The sequence below is a fragment of the Conger conger genome, chromosome 14, assembly GCF_963514075.1.
Source record: "Conger conger chromosome 14, fConCon1.1, whole genome shotgun sequence".
Lineage (NCBI taxonomy): Eukaryota > Metazoa > Chordata > Actinopteri > Anguilliformes > Congridae > Conger > Conger conger.
Window position 1 is genome coordinate 32,791,499 of NC_083773.1, and position 15,138 is coordinate 32,806,636.

The following is a 15,138-nucleotide window of genomic DNA, read 5'->3' on the forward strand; positions in this document are numbered from 1 at the left end:
CTGGGAATTTATTTGAATTGAAGTGTAGAATAGACCTGTTATGACCGCTAGTCACCATGGGTGGCCGCTAAATCCACCCACAAAACGGAGGAAATCGTAGCTTGCTGCTTTAATCGGCAGGAGTCTGCTCGGTCTTTCTCCTTGTTCATGATCGCCAGCAGAACATTCTGTTCATACTTTTAAAATGTAACATTAAGGGACTCAAGATGCCAAGTCCCATTAGTATTTTTTTTTCCGTTGATACATTTCATTTTTCAGAGGAGTATCATTTATTTATTTGAAAGAAATATATATGTTGAAGCACCCCATAGATAGCTCTTGAAAACTACACAGAGTTAGAAGAATGATATGGGGGTTGATGTTATCTTCCAATAAATTTTTCTTCATATTATAACTACATTTTATAAAGTTGCTTTTCTTGAGAAACATGCCACCCTTTTCAATGCATAACCAGTAAAGGGGAGCTAAGGTGTATAAAATACCATACGCTAGGATACAAATTGATCAGGATCAATTCTACCTTATAAGAGTTACAGTATGTATTATATTGTTGAACCAATTAATTTAATTGGTAATCATCTTCTGTGCACACCCTGTATTTTTTTGGGGGGAAGGGGGAATTTACATTCAAATTATATTTTACACATATGTTTCTCTACAATTTTAGGGGGCTTCAAATTCATGGCAAATACCACATAATGTAAACTTCAACTTTTGTCATTTATTGGAAATGGTATTTATTGTATTGATTTGGAGCTTCTCACCTGTTTTAGCCTTATATCTCAAACCCATACAAAGCTATTACCATTCAGGGCAATGTGCTTCCAACTACAGCTGGCATTGTTTTGTAATGTCTTTCTCTTAGAGATTCATCACCTTAGATACTATTCCTTGTGAAACATCACCAAGTTCAGCTGTCTACATCACTGATGCTCTTGCCAAAACTCTCCCAACAATCAGTCACTGAGGTTCTGTCTTCTCGCCTTGCTAGCCACAATTATAGGCTGCTAGGCCTGATCAATATCTTTGTACATATCAGTGAGAATGGTTGGATGTTAACTGTAATTGTGGGAAACTGCAACTTGACATTTGCTTCCAATATACATTGTGTCCCACATTTATCAAAGTGTTTCCACTTTTTGGCCACTACCTATAGCTATAATATTCAGTACCCAGTCCTTTGGCTGCTTTAGGGGCAGTGGAACAGCATTCCCTGGGATGAGCCAGACTCATAGGATCATAACTGCTGGTAATGAGTCTGCTGGTTTCTGTTTTTTCCTTCAGATCAGTAACTGATTCAGACCCAAGTAACCATGTGACATGAGTCAACTATGTAATCAACCCTTAAATTAAAAGTGTGTTTGATAGGGGTTAAATTTGTATGGAATATTTGTAAATTTCAGGGGTTAAATTTGTATGGAATATTTGTAAATTTCAGTCCATGCCTGTCTTTATACATACACATGTCTGTCTGTTTGGATCTTTCTTTTTCCTGTCCACCTGTCATTTCCTCATTGCAGTCAACAGTCTTAAATCTTAAAGTTGAATTAAATTAGCTGTAACATATTATTAATAGGAGGCACGGATGGAGCACTGCCGCCTCATTGCAAGGAGGTCCTGGGTTCGAATCTCCATCGGCCTGGGCCTCTCTGTGCGGAGTTTGCATGTTCTCCCCATGTCTGCATGGGTTTCCTCCGGGTACTCCGGTTTCCTCCCACAGTCCAAAGACATGCAGGTTAGGCTGATTGGAGAGTCTAAATTGCCCATAGGTATGAGTGTGTGAGTGAATGGTGTGTGTGCCCTGCGATGGACTGGCGACCTGTCCAGGATGTATTCCTGCCTTTTGCCCTTTCGTATGCTGGGATAGGCTCCAGCCCCCCTGCGACCCTGTTCAGGATAAGCAGGTTAGGGTAATGAATGAATGAATGAATATTATTACTAATAAACACAGTTTCATGAAGTAAATTTATCAATGGCAGACTTACCAGACTGTGGTTGCGATAAAAAAAAAAAAAAAAAAAAAAAAAAAAATAACATTAATATAATTATGCACCAAATTAAGAACAGATTAATCCGGGCCTTTCTGTCTGTTCACCCATCAGTCTGTCTGACTGCATGTCTGTATGTTTCTCCACCCACCTGACTTAACTTAAATCAGACTTCAACTATGAAATCGGTCTCCATGGGCGAAAGAATGTTTTCTGCATTCTTGCTCTATCTACACCAGCCGAACAAGGCCAGGTCACGATGTGACAAGTATATAAGATGTGATGATCCCATGAGAACAGAGACCTCTCTTTGTTCGCTGCGGAGGCCATATGGATGGGAACATGTTCAGCTCCGTTGCCTCGATAAATTGTTGTTGACACTGCCCTCTAGAGACATGAGACAGTGCATTAGTACCACAGACCCAATTCCAGACTCTGGCTGTACCGGCCTGCTTCATATCCACCAGCAAAATTACATGCTCCAGAGACCAGGACTGCCTTTGACCATTTATGAGAAGCCATCTCTCCTCAACCTCCCCCCCCCCCCGCTTCTTACATCATATTTCTTCCAACCACATAAATCATTGAAAGTAAATGTGCAAGCTCTCATCCTGACTCATTGACACTTTGTACTGGAAGCATCTCGCCACGTTTCTGCCTAAGAGTGTTTGAAAATGTAATTTACCAGCAGAGCCATCAGGTGCTATCATTAATTACATTTTATGGGCAGAATTTCTCCCGTTCTGGCTGAGGAGATGGCTTGACATCCGTTATTGCTATTTTTCTAAAAACTGTGACTCTAATGGATGGAACAGTAAGTGAATAGCTCTCCATTGTCCTCAAGGTGATAGTATGAATACATGTAACAGTCCTCTCGGTGAAGGTTGTCAGAAACAAACAAGTGATATGACCTATTGTCACACATAGTACAAAGACTCTCTCTCGTCCTCTTCCTAAGGCACACTGTACTGTACTTGTGCATAGATACTGTAAATCTATATACTTCTGTGTATTTTCTCTCATGTTATTTATATTTTATCACACATATTAGCATCCGTGTAGTTACGGTATTATCGATGCAGGATCCCAGAAATGTATACATTTCTTGCAGTGCCCTTTTACATGCAAATTGGAATGGATTCATGTAGGCACACATTCTTGTTCTAGTACCGGTGAACATCAAATATGAGATAAAATCAGCATAATTCACCCTGCAGGAAACTACTCAACTTCTCACGTAACAGCAGTAAGGGGATGATGCCTGACAATACAATTCAAACTCCATTTGTGCAGTTTAAAAGAGGCCAATACATCTAAGCTACATGACAAGCATATTTTCTTTGTCATATTCTCTCTGTCATATTCTCAATTTATTTATGAAACAAAGAGATATTTTGGAATACTGTGGAATATACAGTGGAAAAAAAAGAGCTTGCCAGCCCTAACACAAGACACTAGCAAATTAGAGCATGTCCAACTGAATTTCAGTAATTTTGTGACACTTGGCTGTTAACCCCGTAACCCTCTGAAGGTTTTTTTTTTTTGTATTCATTCCTTTTTTCAGGGCACAATTTTTAATCACAATGGTAACAGGATATACTGCTTCAAAGTGGTAAAACTCACGGTTCTATCTGTATCACCTATTTTAAGATGCCATTGCTTTGCCAACAACAGTTCCTTATTTTGTAACATGTGGGTGGTAAAACAAGTGTTGGGGGACCTCATTTTCTCTGCATTTTTGGAATCCACATACGACAAGAAATAAAGTAATGTTTAGTTTAGCGGGCGGCCTGTACTATAGTGGTTACATGACTGGGATATGCAAGGTTGGTGGTTCGATCCCCGGTGTAGCCACAATAAGATCCGCACAGCCGTTGGGCCCTTGAGCAAGGCCATTTACACTGCATTGCTCCAGGGGAGGATTATCTCCTGCTTAGTCTAATCAACTGTACGTCACTCTGGATAAGAGCGTCTTCCAAATGCCATTAATGTAATGTAATGTCTGTGTCCTTTTCACAACCAGCATCCAAGTGTCCAGTGGACCAAATGCATAATAGTTTCTCAGTCTAAAAATGTGCCAACTCGGAGAAACGTTGATAGAATGTCCATTGTTTACTTAGAATTTATTTGGAAATTGTCTGTTTTGCCGTTGTATACTTCTCCAAAAGTACTTGTAAATAGAAATGCTATTATCTACATTTTGTATCAGCTCTCTCAAGCATAATGAGCCCAAGTACAACCATCTCTGACCAGTATTCGTAACGTAGTATTCAAAAATGCATTACCCCCATCCATGTGAATATTAAGTATAACTTCAGCTCATCAAAGAACCGACAACAGGCATGTTATTGAAGTGACAACTAAAAAGCATTTTAGCTAATCACATTACATTTCCAATGGTGTATAATTTGTTAGGCTTGCATAAAACAACACGGCATTTTTCCGCCTGCTTAACGAAACTGTAGCATTTTCAATATGCATGCGGAGTCTGTTCTGTTTGGCAAAAACAGTTCTTGAGTCAGTCCCCTCCAGAAGTATTGAACAGCAAGCTCAATTGCATTGTTTTTGCTATACACTGAAGACAATTGAGTTTGAGGTCAAAATATGTACACAAGATGACAGATACGAATGTCAGCATTTAATTCCTGGTAATTTTATCTAGATTTGTTAAACAACTTAGAAAATATCACCTTTTGTATCAGACCACCCAATTCTTAGGTGAGTAATAGTACTGGAACTCACTGACAGATGTTTATTGTTTCCCAGATGTGTCCTGTTAGATTGGTTAAACAATAAATAGTATTCAAAGTCTACTCTTGGTTTTTGCCTTGAGTTTTGTCTGTGAAGACTGCTGTTAGAAAACATAAACCAACCTGAAGACCAGAGAGCTGTCTTTGGGAGAAAAGCAAGACATTTTAAAGCTTAGAAAAGAGGGGAAATTGACCAGAGCCATTGCACAAGCATTGGACATAGCTTGTGCGAGAACTTGGAATGCCCTGAAAATGAAAGGCGTTCAAAGTTCAAAGTGGACTGAGCAACAGACATTGAACAGGTCAACCAAGGAAAACAACAGCAGTTGATGACAGAAGCATGGTGAAAACATCAGTCAGTGACACCATAAATGATCTCCACAGGGCAGGGGTGAAGGTATCTCAATCAACTGTTCGAAGAAGACTTACAGAGCAGCAATATAGAGGCTATACCACAAGATGCAAACCACTCATCAGTGGTAAGAATTGGAAGGCAAGATTACAATTTGCAGAGTACTGAGATGAGCCACAAAAGTTCTGGAACAAAGTTTCATGGACTGTTGAGACCAAGATTAACCTTTACTAAACTGATGGAAAGGCCAATGTGTGGAGAAAGAAGGGATCTGCTTGTGATCCAAAACATACAAGCTCATCTGTAAAGCACGGTAGAGGAAGTGTCATGGCTTGGGCTTGCATGGCTGCTTTGGAGTTTCATTAACTTCAGAGACACACTTAGTAAGATAAATGTATACTCGCTGGTCAACCAGTCCCTGCTCTCTTGTGCATTTTCTGCATCCATTTATTCAATTCGATTCAATTTTATCTGTACTGCACTTTTTACCGAGACCCTGTCACAAACATGCTTTGGCAAAATTCCAGCCTGGTTTATACACAGATTTAGCTATTATTACATCCATTAATACAACTGGATATGAAGCAATTCAGGTTGGGTACCTTGCTCAAGGGTACCACAACAGCATCCTGCTGTACCTGGGAATAGAACCTAGGTTACAAGCCAAGTTCCATACACTGATGCCGCTATGTTGTCTATAATACAGCACATCACAAAGAATGCTTTCTATATTGTGAAGTACCCACAAACCGGTCCAAACATCTGATAAGGATTTTTAACATTCCAACGGATCGGTCAATCATTGACCGAGCCCTGCCAAGTGCACAAATAAAATAAAGCATTTTCTGGGCTCAATTTAGTGAGTAAGTAGCCACGGCTTTAATGGATAACCACTGTCAAACTCACAGCCACTGTAAATGCGCTCCCTGTAGCGCCATCTCATGCGGGGTCCCATTATCTACTCCATTTGACTGTAGTGACACTTTACATAACAAGAACTAGTGCACCTTCATGCATTTTACAAACACATATCCAACGCTATTTCCATATTGCAGCCACTTGCTCAGCACCAACTCCATTTGCGCCCAGGCATGTTTGTGCTTATGTTGTCAGGGAAATAGGGGCCAGTAGTGCCATTTCAGGTATAAAAAAAATGCAAGTCATTATAAGAAGAAGTGCAAAATCCCATAAGTAAAAGTGTTTTGGTCCTTTGCAAAAGGAAGGCTTTGGATATAGCTACTTCACTCTCATCATGAGCGCTAAATGAGTGATGCGTGTGAACAACTGTGACCGTGGTTTTCCTCAGGCGATAGATTGTGAAAGGGTTGTACTTATCCCTGGCAGCAAGGCCGCGACTCACAGAGAGTATAAACATAGGCTTTATTTGTGCTCCTTTTCTTCATTTTGCAGCAGGCTTCCGGGTTTCTTTTATTTGCAATCTGTGCTGTAGTAGTATGAGTATGTGCCTGTGTGTGAGAAGGTAGCTGGGTCCTGCTGAAGTCCATGTAAGGACTTAGGGCACCAGTGTAGAGGTGTCTGGGTCCTGTTAACTGGCTCAGGAAGGGAAGTGATCATTCCTGATATTATGTGCACGGCCAATCATGAGCCTGCCAAATCATAAAGGTTCCTACCATGGTTCTAATTATTATATTATATTTTTATTTCTTTATTATTATTATTATTTTTTGCGGGGGGGGGGGGGGGTATATTGCTGTGACACAAGGTGGAATAGGCTACAAGTCAACCCCCCCTTTTGTGTCTGTGTGGCACATGAAATCAACAGGAAATCAACAGTATCATAGAAATTAATGACTGCAACTCCATGTAGGGCATCCTAGTGCTTGGCATCTCAACAAACAACAAATACATAAATACCAATTTATGGTATTTAATAGGTAAGAATTACCTACTTCAGAACAACATAGCAACAAGGTATTTTCGGCAAAGTTACAAATATAACCTTTTTTGTTTGTTTGTACAGGGCTAAACATAAATCTTGGAATGCCTTACTTTCATTTTAAATCTAGGCATTCTAATAATTGAGAACCTGCTTACAATCCCTGTAGCCTCCTTCCCTATACATTTTACTCAATTTTCTGCATGTGGCAAGCTTATTTAAGAGTGTGAATTGCAGCAATATATCAGATTGCATGTCATTTATTTTGTCTGTAAAAATACGTGCATTCCAGTTCTGTGATTGGAACCATGTATTTTTTATTAAGACGGAGCATACTTAATACTGTGCAATATGACTGTAGATGAACATATGTTTTGTGGGTAAGAATAAGCACAGCGATAGGTACAATAAAGTGTATAAATCAATTTCCATGAGAATGCTCTTGTAGTGAACATTGAGGCTTTCCCAGTATTCGTGGAGGCCACCGTAGCTGCTTAATTACTGCTTTCTGCTGTGGGCATTGGAGTTCAAAATGGGATTTTTAATTGCCCTTATTGGGTCTATAATGAAATTAAGCACACTTGCTTGAAAACATTCAATGAGACCATTACCCAAGAGGGTTGTGCAATGGTTGCAGGCCCAATTCTACTCAATGAATAAATCTGTTTTGTTTGAAACAGCAGTAGCATTTTTAAATTAGAAGTGACAGATTATATACAGTTCAAGGGAGTTTCAAGTTGCACCTTTCGTAACATTTAATGTACTGTAATCATGTAACATGTTCTATGTAAAAAGCATTTAATTTCTTCTTGAAATAAATGTAATACCATAACAAAAAATGAATAAATCAAACAATATTGTCAAACAAAATCATGAAAAAAATGTCTAAATAGATTTACTATATAGTGAAATATCCCCAGTTTAACACTGTTGCTGTTGCTAGTGAGAAGATATTCTTATAGGATATCATAAAGGGATGTTTCAAGAGTGTGTGCGACCTACATTGCTCCTACCTGCTTATCTGTCGATACAACCACAATTGTGTTCAAATACTACAGGTGAAACTCGAAAAATTAGAATATCATGCAAAAGTTCATTTATTTCAGTAATTCAACTAAAAAGGTGAAACTAATATATCATATAGACTCATTACATGCAAAGTGAAATATTCCAAGCCTTTATTTCTTATATTTTTGATGATTATGGCTTAAAGCTTATGAAAACCCCAAATTCAAAATCTCAGAAAATTAGAATATTGTGGAAAGGTTCAATATTGTAGGCTCAAAGTGTCACACTCTAATCAGCTAATTAATCCAAAACACCTGCAAAGGGTTCCTGAGCCTTTAAATTGTCTCTCAGTATGGTTCAGTAGAATTCACAATCATGGGGAAGACTGCTGACCTGACTGTTGTGCAGAAAACCATCATCGACACCCTCCACAAGGAGGGAAAGCCTCAAAAGGTAATTGCAAGAGAAGTTGGATGTTCTCAAAGTGCTATATCAAAGCACATTAATAGAAAGTTAAGTGGAAGGAAAAAGTGTGGAAGAAAAAGGTGAACAAGCAGCAGGGATGACCGCATCCTGGAGAGGATTGTCAGGAAAAGGCCATTCAAAAGTGTGGACTGGGGCTGGAGTTGATGCATCAAGAGCCACCACACACAGACGGATCCTGGACATGGGCTTCACATGTCGTATTCCTCTTGTGAAGCCGCTCCTGAATAACAAACAACGCCAGAAGCGTCTTACCTGGGCTAAAGAAAAAAAGAACTGGTCTGTTGCTCAGTGGTCCAAAGTCCTCTTCTCTGATGAGAGCAAATTTTGCATCTCATTTGGAAACCAAGGTCTCAGAGTCTGGAGGAAGAATGGAGAGGCACACAATCCAAGATGCTTAAAGTCCAGTGTGAAGTTTCCACAGTCAGTGTTGATTTGGGGAGCCATGTCATCTGCTGGTGTTGGTCCACTGTGCTTTATTATGTCCAGGGTCAACGCAACTGTCTACCAGGAAATTTTAGAGCACTTCATGGTTCCTTCAGCAGACAAGCTTTATGGTGATGCTGACTTTATTTTCCAGCAGGACTTAGCACCTGCCCACACTGCCAAAAGTACCAAAACCTGGTTCAATGACCATGGGATTGCTGTGCTTGATTGGCCAGCAAACTCACCTGACCTGAACCCCATAGAGAATCTATGGGGCATTGCCAAGAGAAAGATGAGAGACATGAGAACGAACAATGCAGAAGAGCTGAAGGCTGCTATTGAAGCATTGCACCTCAGCAGTGCCACAGGCTGATCGCATCCATGCCACACCGCATTGAGGCAGTAATTTGTGCAAAAGGGGCCCAAACCAAGTACTGAGTACATATGCATGATTATACTTTTCAGAGGGCCGACATTTCTGTATTTAAAATCCTTTTTTGATTGATTTTATGTAATATTCTAATTTTCTGAGATTTTGAATTTGAGGTTTTCATAAGCTGTAAGCCATAATCATCAAAATTATAACAAATAAAGGCTTGAAATATCTTGCTCTGCTTGTAATTTGTCTATGTAATATATTAGTTTCACCTTTAAAGTTGAGTTATTGAAATAAATTAACTTTTGCACGATATTCTAATTTTTCGAGTTTCACTTGTATGTACTATAAATAGCATCAGTGTCATATAATAAACATGTTGTTTCCAACCACCTCAAAACTGCCGGAAGGAGCTTTCCCTTTTTAGGAGCATTAACAGGTAGGTAATTCAGATGTGGCGCGGGAGCAACGACAGGAGAGGTCCCCTTTACTCAAAATGACTTCTGAATGTCACCCTCTGATCTGAAAGTTCGATTCAATATTGCGCGTGCTCCGCGCTGGGGTTAATTTGAAGTTACGTTAACTTGGGGACGCCCATGGGAGATATTAGATTGTGGAGCGACAAGTAAGTCTCCAGCTTTATTGCTTTTATGCGGGCGATGGTTTGTAGCATATAGAAGGTTATAATGGTCTTAAAAACATTTTCACAGTGGAAGAACAGAATTCAACAGGAATAAATCGGCTTAGTGGGTAGAATTAGAGGGGAAGGGTTTGGAGCCAGTGTAGGATTAAGGAAAATTGTGCGAAATAAAGAGAGAGTGAGCAGGAGTAAATTCGTGTGCGTGTTCGTATGACCAACTGAGGAGGGCGGGAGAGAGAGAGGATGAGCATTGAGTGAAGAGCACAGATTTTCATCAAAATCTGTTTCTGTTTTTTTTTTCAGCCAAACCGCTGCAGCACTACAAGCCGCATATTCTGTGGAGGAAACGTTTTTCTAAAGCGCGCTTTAGAGCATTTGTTTTCCTTAATTGTGAGTTCGTGTCTGTTGTTGCATGCATTGAAGCGATTATTCATTTCGTCCAGTTCTACTTCCCCTCACATCCAAATTGCACCATGAGCAGTTTCTGGGGACCACCCGAGCTCGTACCTCTGGAATGGTGGGGGTTACGCAGCCGAGGAAAGGCGAGCAAGTAAACGCTGATGGAGTTTGGGATTTATTGTAAAATACAGGAAAGATGACCGTCTTTTCGTTGTGTTTCCTCTTGTGCGCCGAACTACTGGATTCAGCCGTAGGTAAGTCGGTCACTTTGTTGCTGGTAATTATTTCCGATTCAAGCAATGTACTTGAAATTCTTGAGAGTTTTGTGCAAATCGAAGCAAAATGTGCTGTCTTGGGTCCACTGTTTCGCCTGGATATTCGTCCCTTTTAAACACTCTTCTGCTATTTAACATATGCGCAGCAATCTAACGTACAATGAAAGTCTCGTGCTTTTTGTCATTGTGTGGGTTCAACGACCGTTACTGATGATTAGACTACGTGTGTTCGTTAATGTTAACTTGCCGTTTGAGCCATGAGTCGCTCTTTTCGGTGTTCGATGTTGTTATTCCTCAGCGGTCTCGATTTGCTCATTGGCATTTTTCAGAGGTGGCACTGTAGAGAAGGGCACGAAAGAGGGCAGTGCATGAAGGTAATTCAAACAAACGTTAAATATTAAGCATGGAAACCACCAATCCACACGACGTATACATTACATGTTCGATATGTCAGCTTTTATATTGGCAGACCAGTTAATATAGGTTTCTTTTTAGACTAACGCGGTTCGCGTCATTAGTTATTTTCATTTAACAAACGCAATTCCACATACATACATACACAAGTAATTTAGCTTAATGTTTGCCGTAACATTTAATGCTTGACATAAAGTCGTCATGATGTCGATCATCGACCTACAAGCGTGCGTGTTGATAGAAAAAAAAAAAAATCTGTTGCTTTCGTCTTTACCAGCGAATCACTGCCTCCTGATTCCATATTTTTTAGGGTGGCAGCTTATCCCATGTCAAAAGGTGTTCTCGTTAATATATTCACTTGAGCCTGAGGTTGTTTATGCATCAGTCAAACTTAATAAACACCATTACCATCAGTGAGGGCTCAAGGTGCGTATTTTATGACATGAATAAACTTCGCAAACAGGAATATGAATGAAAACAAAATTTTCAACCGTAATGGGTATGGAATTGAATTGAAAGCTGTTATTTCAATGAAATAGATTTTCTTGTAATTCCTATATGTTGTCCTCTCTCTTTGTTCGCGTTTGATTCATCAGTGGAAATGAGATTTATTTACTGTGCATTCATGCTCTGCCTTCCTCCTTGTACACATCATAATCATACTTTGTCTGCAACGTGGAACCGTTTCCCCCCTCGGGATGCCTGGAATGCTCCTATGACATCGAGAGTGCTAGTTCCGGTGGCATCCGTGCTTCTCTGAAATCTGCGCGTCTCCCGACGCATTCATCTCATGGCATTTAAATTACACTATGTTCGAGTCTGGGCAAGTACAGCTTCTGTTGTGTCCCATCAATTAATTAAACAGATAAAAAACAAAAAATCAACAACACACGGTATTACTGCAATATAAGGCCTAAACTGTTATTTTAATTCAGCGGTAGCTTCACCCGTTTAGATACATTGATCATGTATGTACTGATCTAGGTTAGTCACATACAGTAACAGCTTGTGCTTCACATATCTAGTCATTTTCGGAAAGGGAAAAGCTGTTCCAAGATTTTCCAGTCATCGTGAGCTTTTCCCATTTCTCGGGCTTAAAGGGAAAGACCTATACAAGCTTTTGCAGCTTATTTGGGTGACATGTGACAATATTGAAGTCATCTGAAGGTTGAGAGGTTTGACAGGCTGAGTGTGTCACTGAAGGTCAAGCCCCAACACTTGCTGAAGTTCACAGCCAGGCACAAGACAATTCTGTCTGCAGCCCTGAAGCGTACCAAGAAATGCTTTGTGATGTGTCGGACAGGAAGTCCGATGAAGTGTTACTGGCTTAATCCAATGTGATTAGTGGCTGGCTGCTGATGGCCACCTTCTCTGGAGAGTTCAGAGTTCTTTACTCAAACTGAATTTGGCCACAGCTGGAGAATTATTTCAATGCTACAATTCTCTGCCGAAATCAAATAAACAAACTCACTCTAATTGACATTAGTATGCAGATGCTGGTCTTGGTAATGTGAATAGTGTGTGTGTGTGTGTGCGTGCGTGCGTGCGTGCGTGGGGGGGGGGGGGGGGGGATTGTTTACTTGTAGCAGTGTCCAGGGTCCAACTGTAAACCATTTTCAAAATGAAATTAAACTAATGCTGCTATTTTGTTAAAACACACATTTTTATTCCTTGCCTTTTCATTTATTTAAAATGATTACATGCTTAAGAGGGAATACTAATAGCTGTTTATGTATTCTAATAAAACTGTGGTCCAGAACCAATTTTATATAGGAACGAACTGCCTCTGAAGTCCTAATGCAACATCCTGCAGCCCTAACACACAATAGTGTAGCATGCTTATGCAGCATAGCACAATGACATTGCACATTGATGTGGATGAGAGCTAGCAGTAAAAGGCATTGCCACCAATTTATGTTACACGGTGATTACGAAGCAATTAATTTCTCAAAGAATACCGCTGATGAATTTAGCAGCAGCATCATTTCCTCATTGATATGGCCTGAGAAGTTCAATATTAATAGGTTGGAGGTCACTGTCTGTTACCCCCAGTCAGATACATGAGCCATGATAACACCATGACTCTCGGGACGTGTGCCAGAATTATGGTGCATTTTCACTGTAGGATTTGAAATGCATTGGGGTCAATTATGCCCATTTTATTTGACCTGACTGTGGTGGGGACTGGCTCTGTTAGATTATCTGGTGTGTGGCTTATAATGTGTCCCAGAAGCCTTCATATCAACATTTACCTTAACAGTTTCTCTGAAGGAATAGTTCATTGTGGGTGTTGTAGAATATTTCTACAACACTGAATATCGGTTCTGTAAATTTGCCTTTAAAGTTGCTAAAAATGATCCGGGGGATATATTGATTGTCAAATAAGTACGTATGGATCTACAGTGTAATGGATTGATACCTGGAATGATGCTGCTCCATCTGTATTCTTGGATGATTTCACAATGCGATTCTAGGTGTCTTTACTGACTTCTATTGGTATTATTGAAAATACCTTGGAAGCACACTCACACAAAAGTGAAGGAATTATCTTTTGTGAAGTAATGTCAAATAGAATTTCTTCAATTTTATTTACTCATTTATTTATTTGTGGCCTGCGATGGACGTATGATCTGTCCAGGGTGTATTCCTGCCTTTCGCTTAATGTATGCTGGGAAAGGCTCCAGCCCCCCTGTGACCCTGTTCAGGATAAGCGGGTTAGGAGAATGAATTAATGAATTAATTAATGTATTTGTTTATTTATTCATTTAGTGGTGCATGGGAACTTTTATTGTCCGAATATTGTTTCAAGAATGGAGTATGGTTTAAATACAGAATTGCCATATTAACTGCACTGTCTACTTTGTTGTGATTTTTCATGAAATATGAAATATATATTCATGAGTCACTGTCACTATTGCTTTGAGGTGCGATGTTGCATTTAGGTACCTTAAGAGTTTTTATGTGTTGGAATTGATTTTACGCTTGGAATTCTTTAGCATTTTTTTACACAAGGACATGCAGTGTCAAACTATGCGTAACGAACGGCACCTACATACGAGAGCAGTGTGTGCCTTCCTTTTCTTTTGTTGAAACGTAATATTTAAACATTATACCTTATTAATTAGACTTATTGGTCTTCTGCTGCTGTCGCCCATCCACTTTACGGTTGGACATGTTGTGTGTTCAGAGATGCTCTTCTACATACTACTTTTGTAATGCATGGTTATTTTAGTTACTGACGCCTGCCTGTCAGCTTGATGCCTACCCTTCTCCTCTGACCTCTCTCAAAAAGTGTTTGCGCCCACAGAACTGGCACTCACATGATGCTTTTCTTGTTTTCCGCACCATTCTCTGTAGAGACTGTTGCGTGTGGAAATCCCGTGAAGATCAGCAGTTCATGAGACACTCAAACTACTCTAGCTCCAACAATCATTCCACGGTCAAAGTCACTTAGATCGCATTTGCTATTTGGTCTATTGAACAACTAAACCACTTAACCATGTCTACATGCTTTTATGCTGCTGTCACATGATTGGTTGATTAGGTATATCCATTAACGGCCTGAAGTTCAGTTCACTCATTGGTCAGTCAGTGCATGTAGCTTGTTTAATACTTTTTGTAGACGTCATACATGTGAGAGAACAAGCGTAGGAAAAAAAAGGGTTTCACATCAGAAAGCTGCGTTGGGTGGCTTTAGGCCATCTTGCTCCGGAACAGCTTGAAATCCCCTGACTGAATATGAGGCAAACACAGCTGTCACTGGAGGAGGATTGCGGTTTGGCATAGCAGGGCTTGTCCGAAGGGCGACGTTCCCCATGAGTGAGCACAGTTCTTAAGGTTTATTTCACCGTGACATCACTCTGGCCTGATTCAACATAGCCTGTGCTCTTGGGGTGAGGTCAGTCCGAATATAAGCAGAGTAATGGGAGACTCTGCTCTTTCGCCTCGCCAGAGCCGTGGTGTAGGAGGAAGGATGACGCGAGAAAAAAAGCCCTATTGGACCGCCAGTGTGATGTTGTGTCACTATGTTGGTTTTAACCATTTGAAATAAAACAGGGAAGTTGTGTGGATCGCAGACATAGCCAGAATGATAGATGCTGAATTATTGATTCTGTGTGTGATGGTCGTCT

The 15,138-nt window shown here is 40.1% G+C and overlaps 1 protein-coding gene across 2 annotated transcripts in view; it reads left to right on the forward strand.

The window, feature by feature from the left end:
- The window catches only part of LOC133110086 (immunoglobulin superfamily member 21-like), a 210,621-nt gene that overhangs the window by 16,593 nt on the left and 178,890 nt on the right, over nt 1-15,138 (forward strand). The window contains exon 1 of one of the 2 annotated variants that reach the window (XM_061219961.1): nt 10,173-10,573. The exons of the other annotated variant lie outside the window; for it this stretch is intronic. Coding sequence (XP_061075945.1) covers nt 10,516-10,573 — 58 coding nt within the window. The 5' untranslated portion in view covers nt 10,173-10,515. Of the gene's footprint in view, nt 1-10,172; nt 10,574-15,138 lie in introns of those variants that run through there. 2 annotated transcript variants of the gene reach the window in all.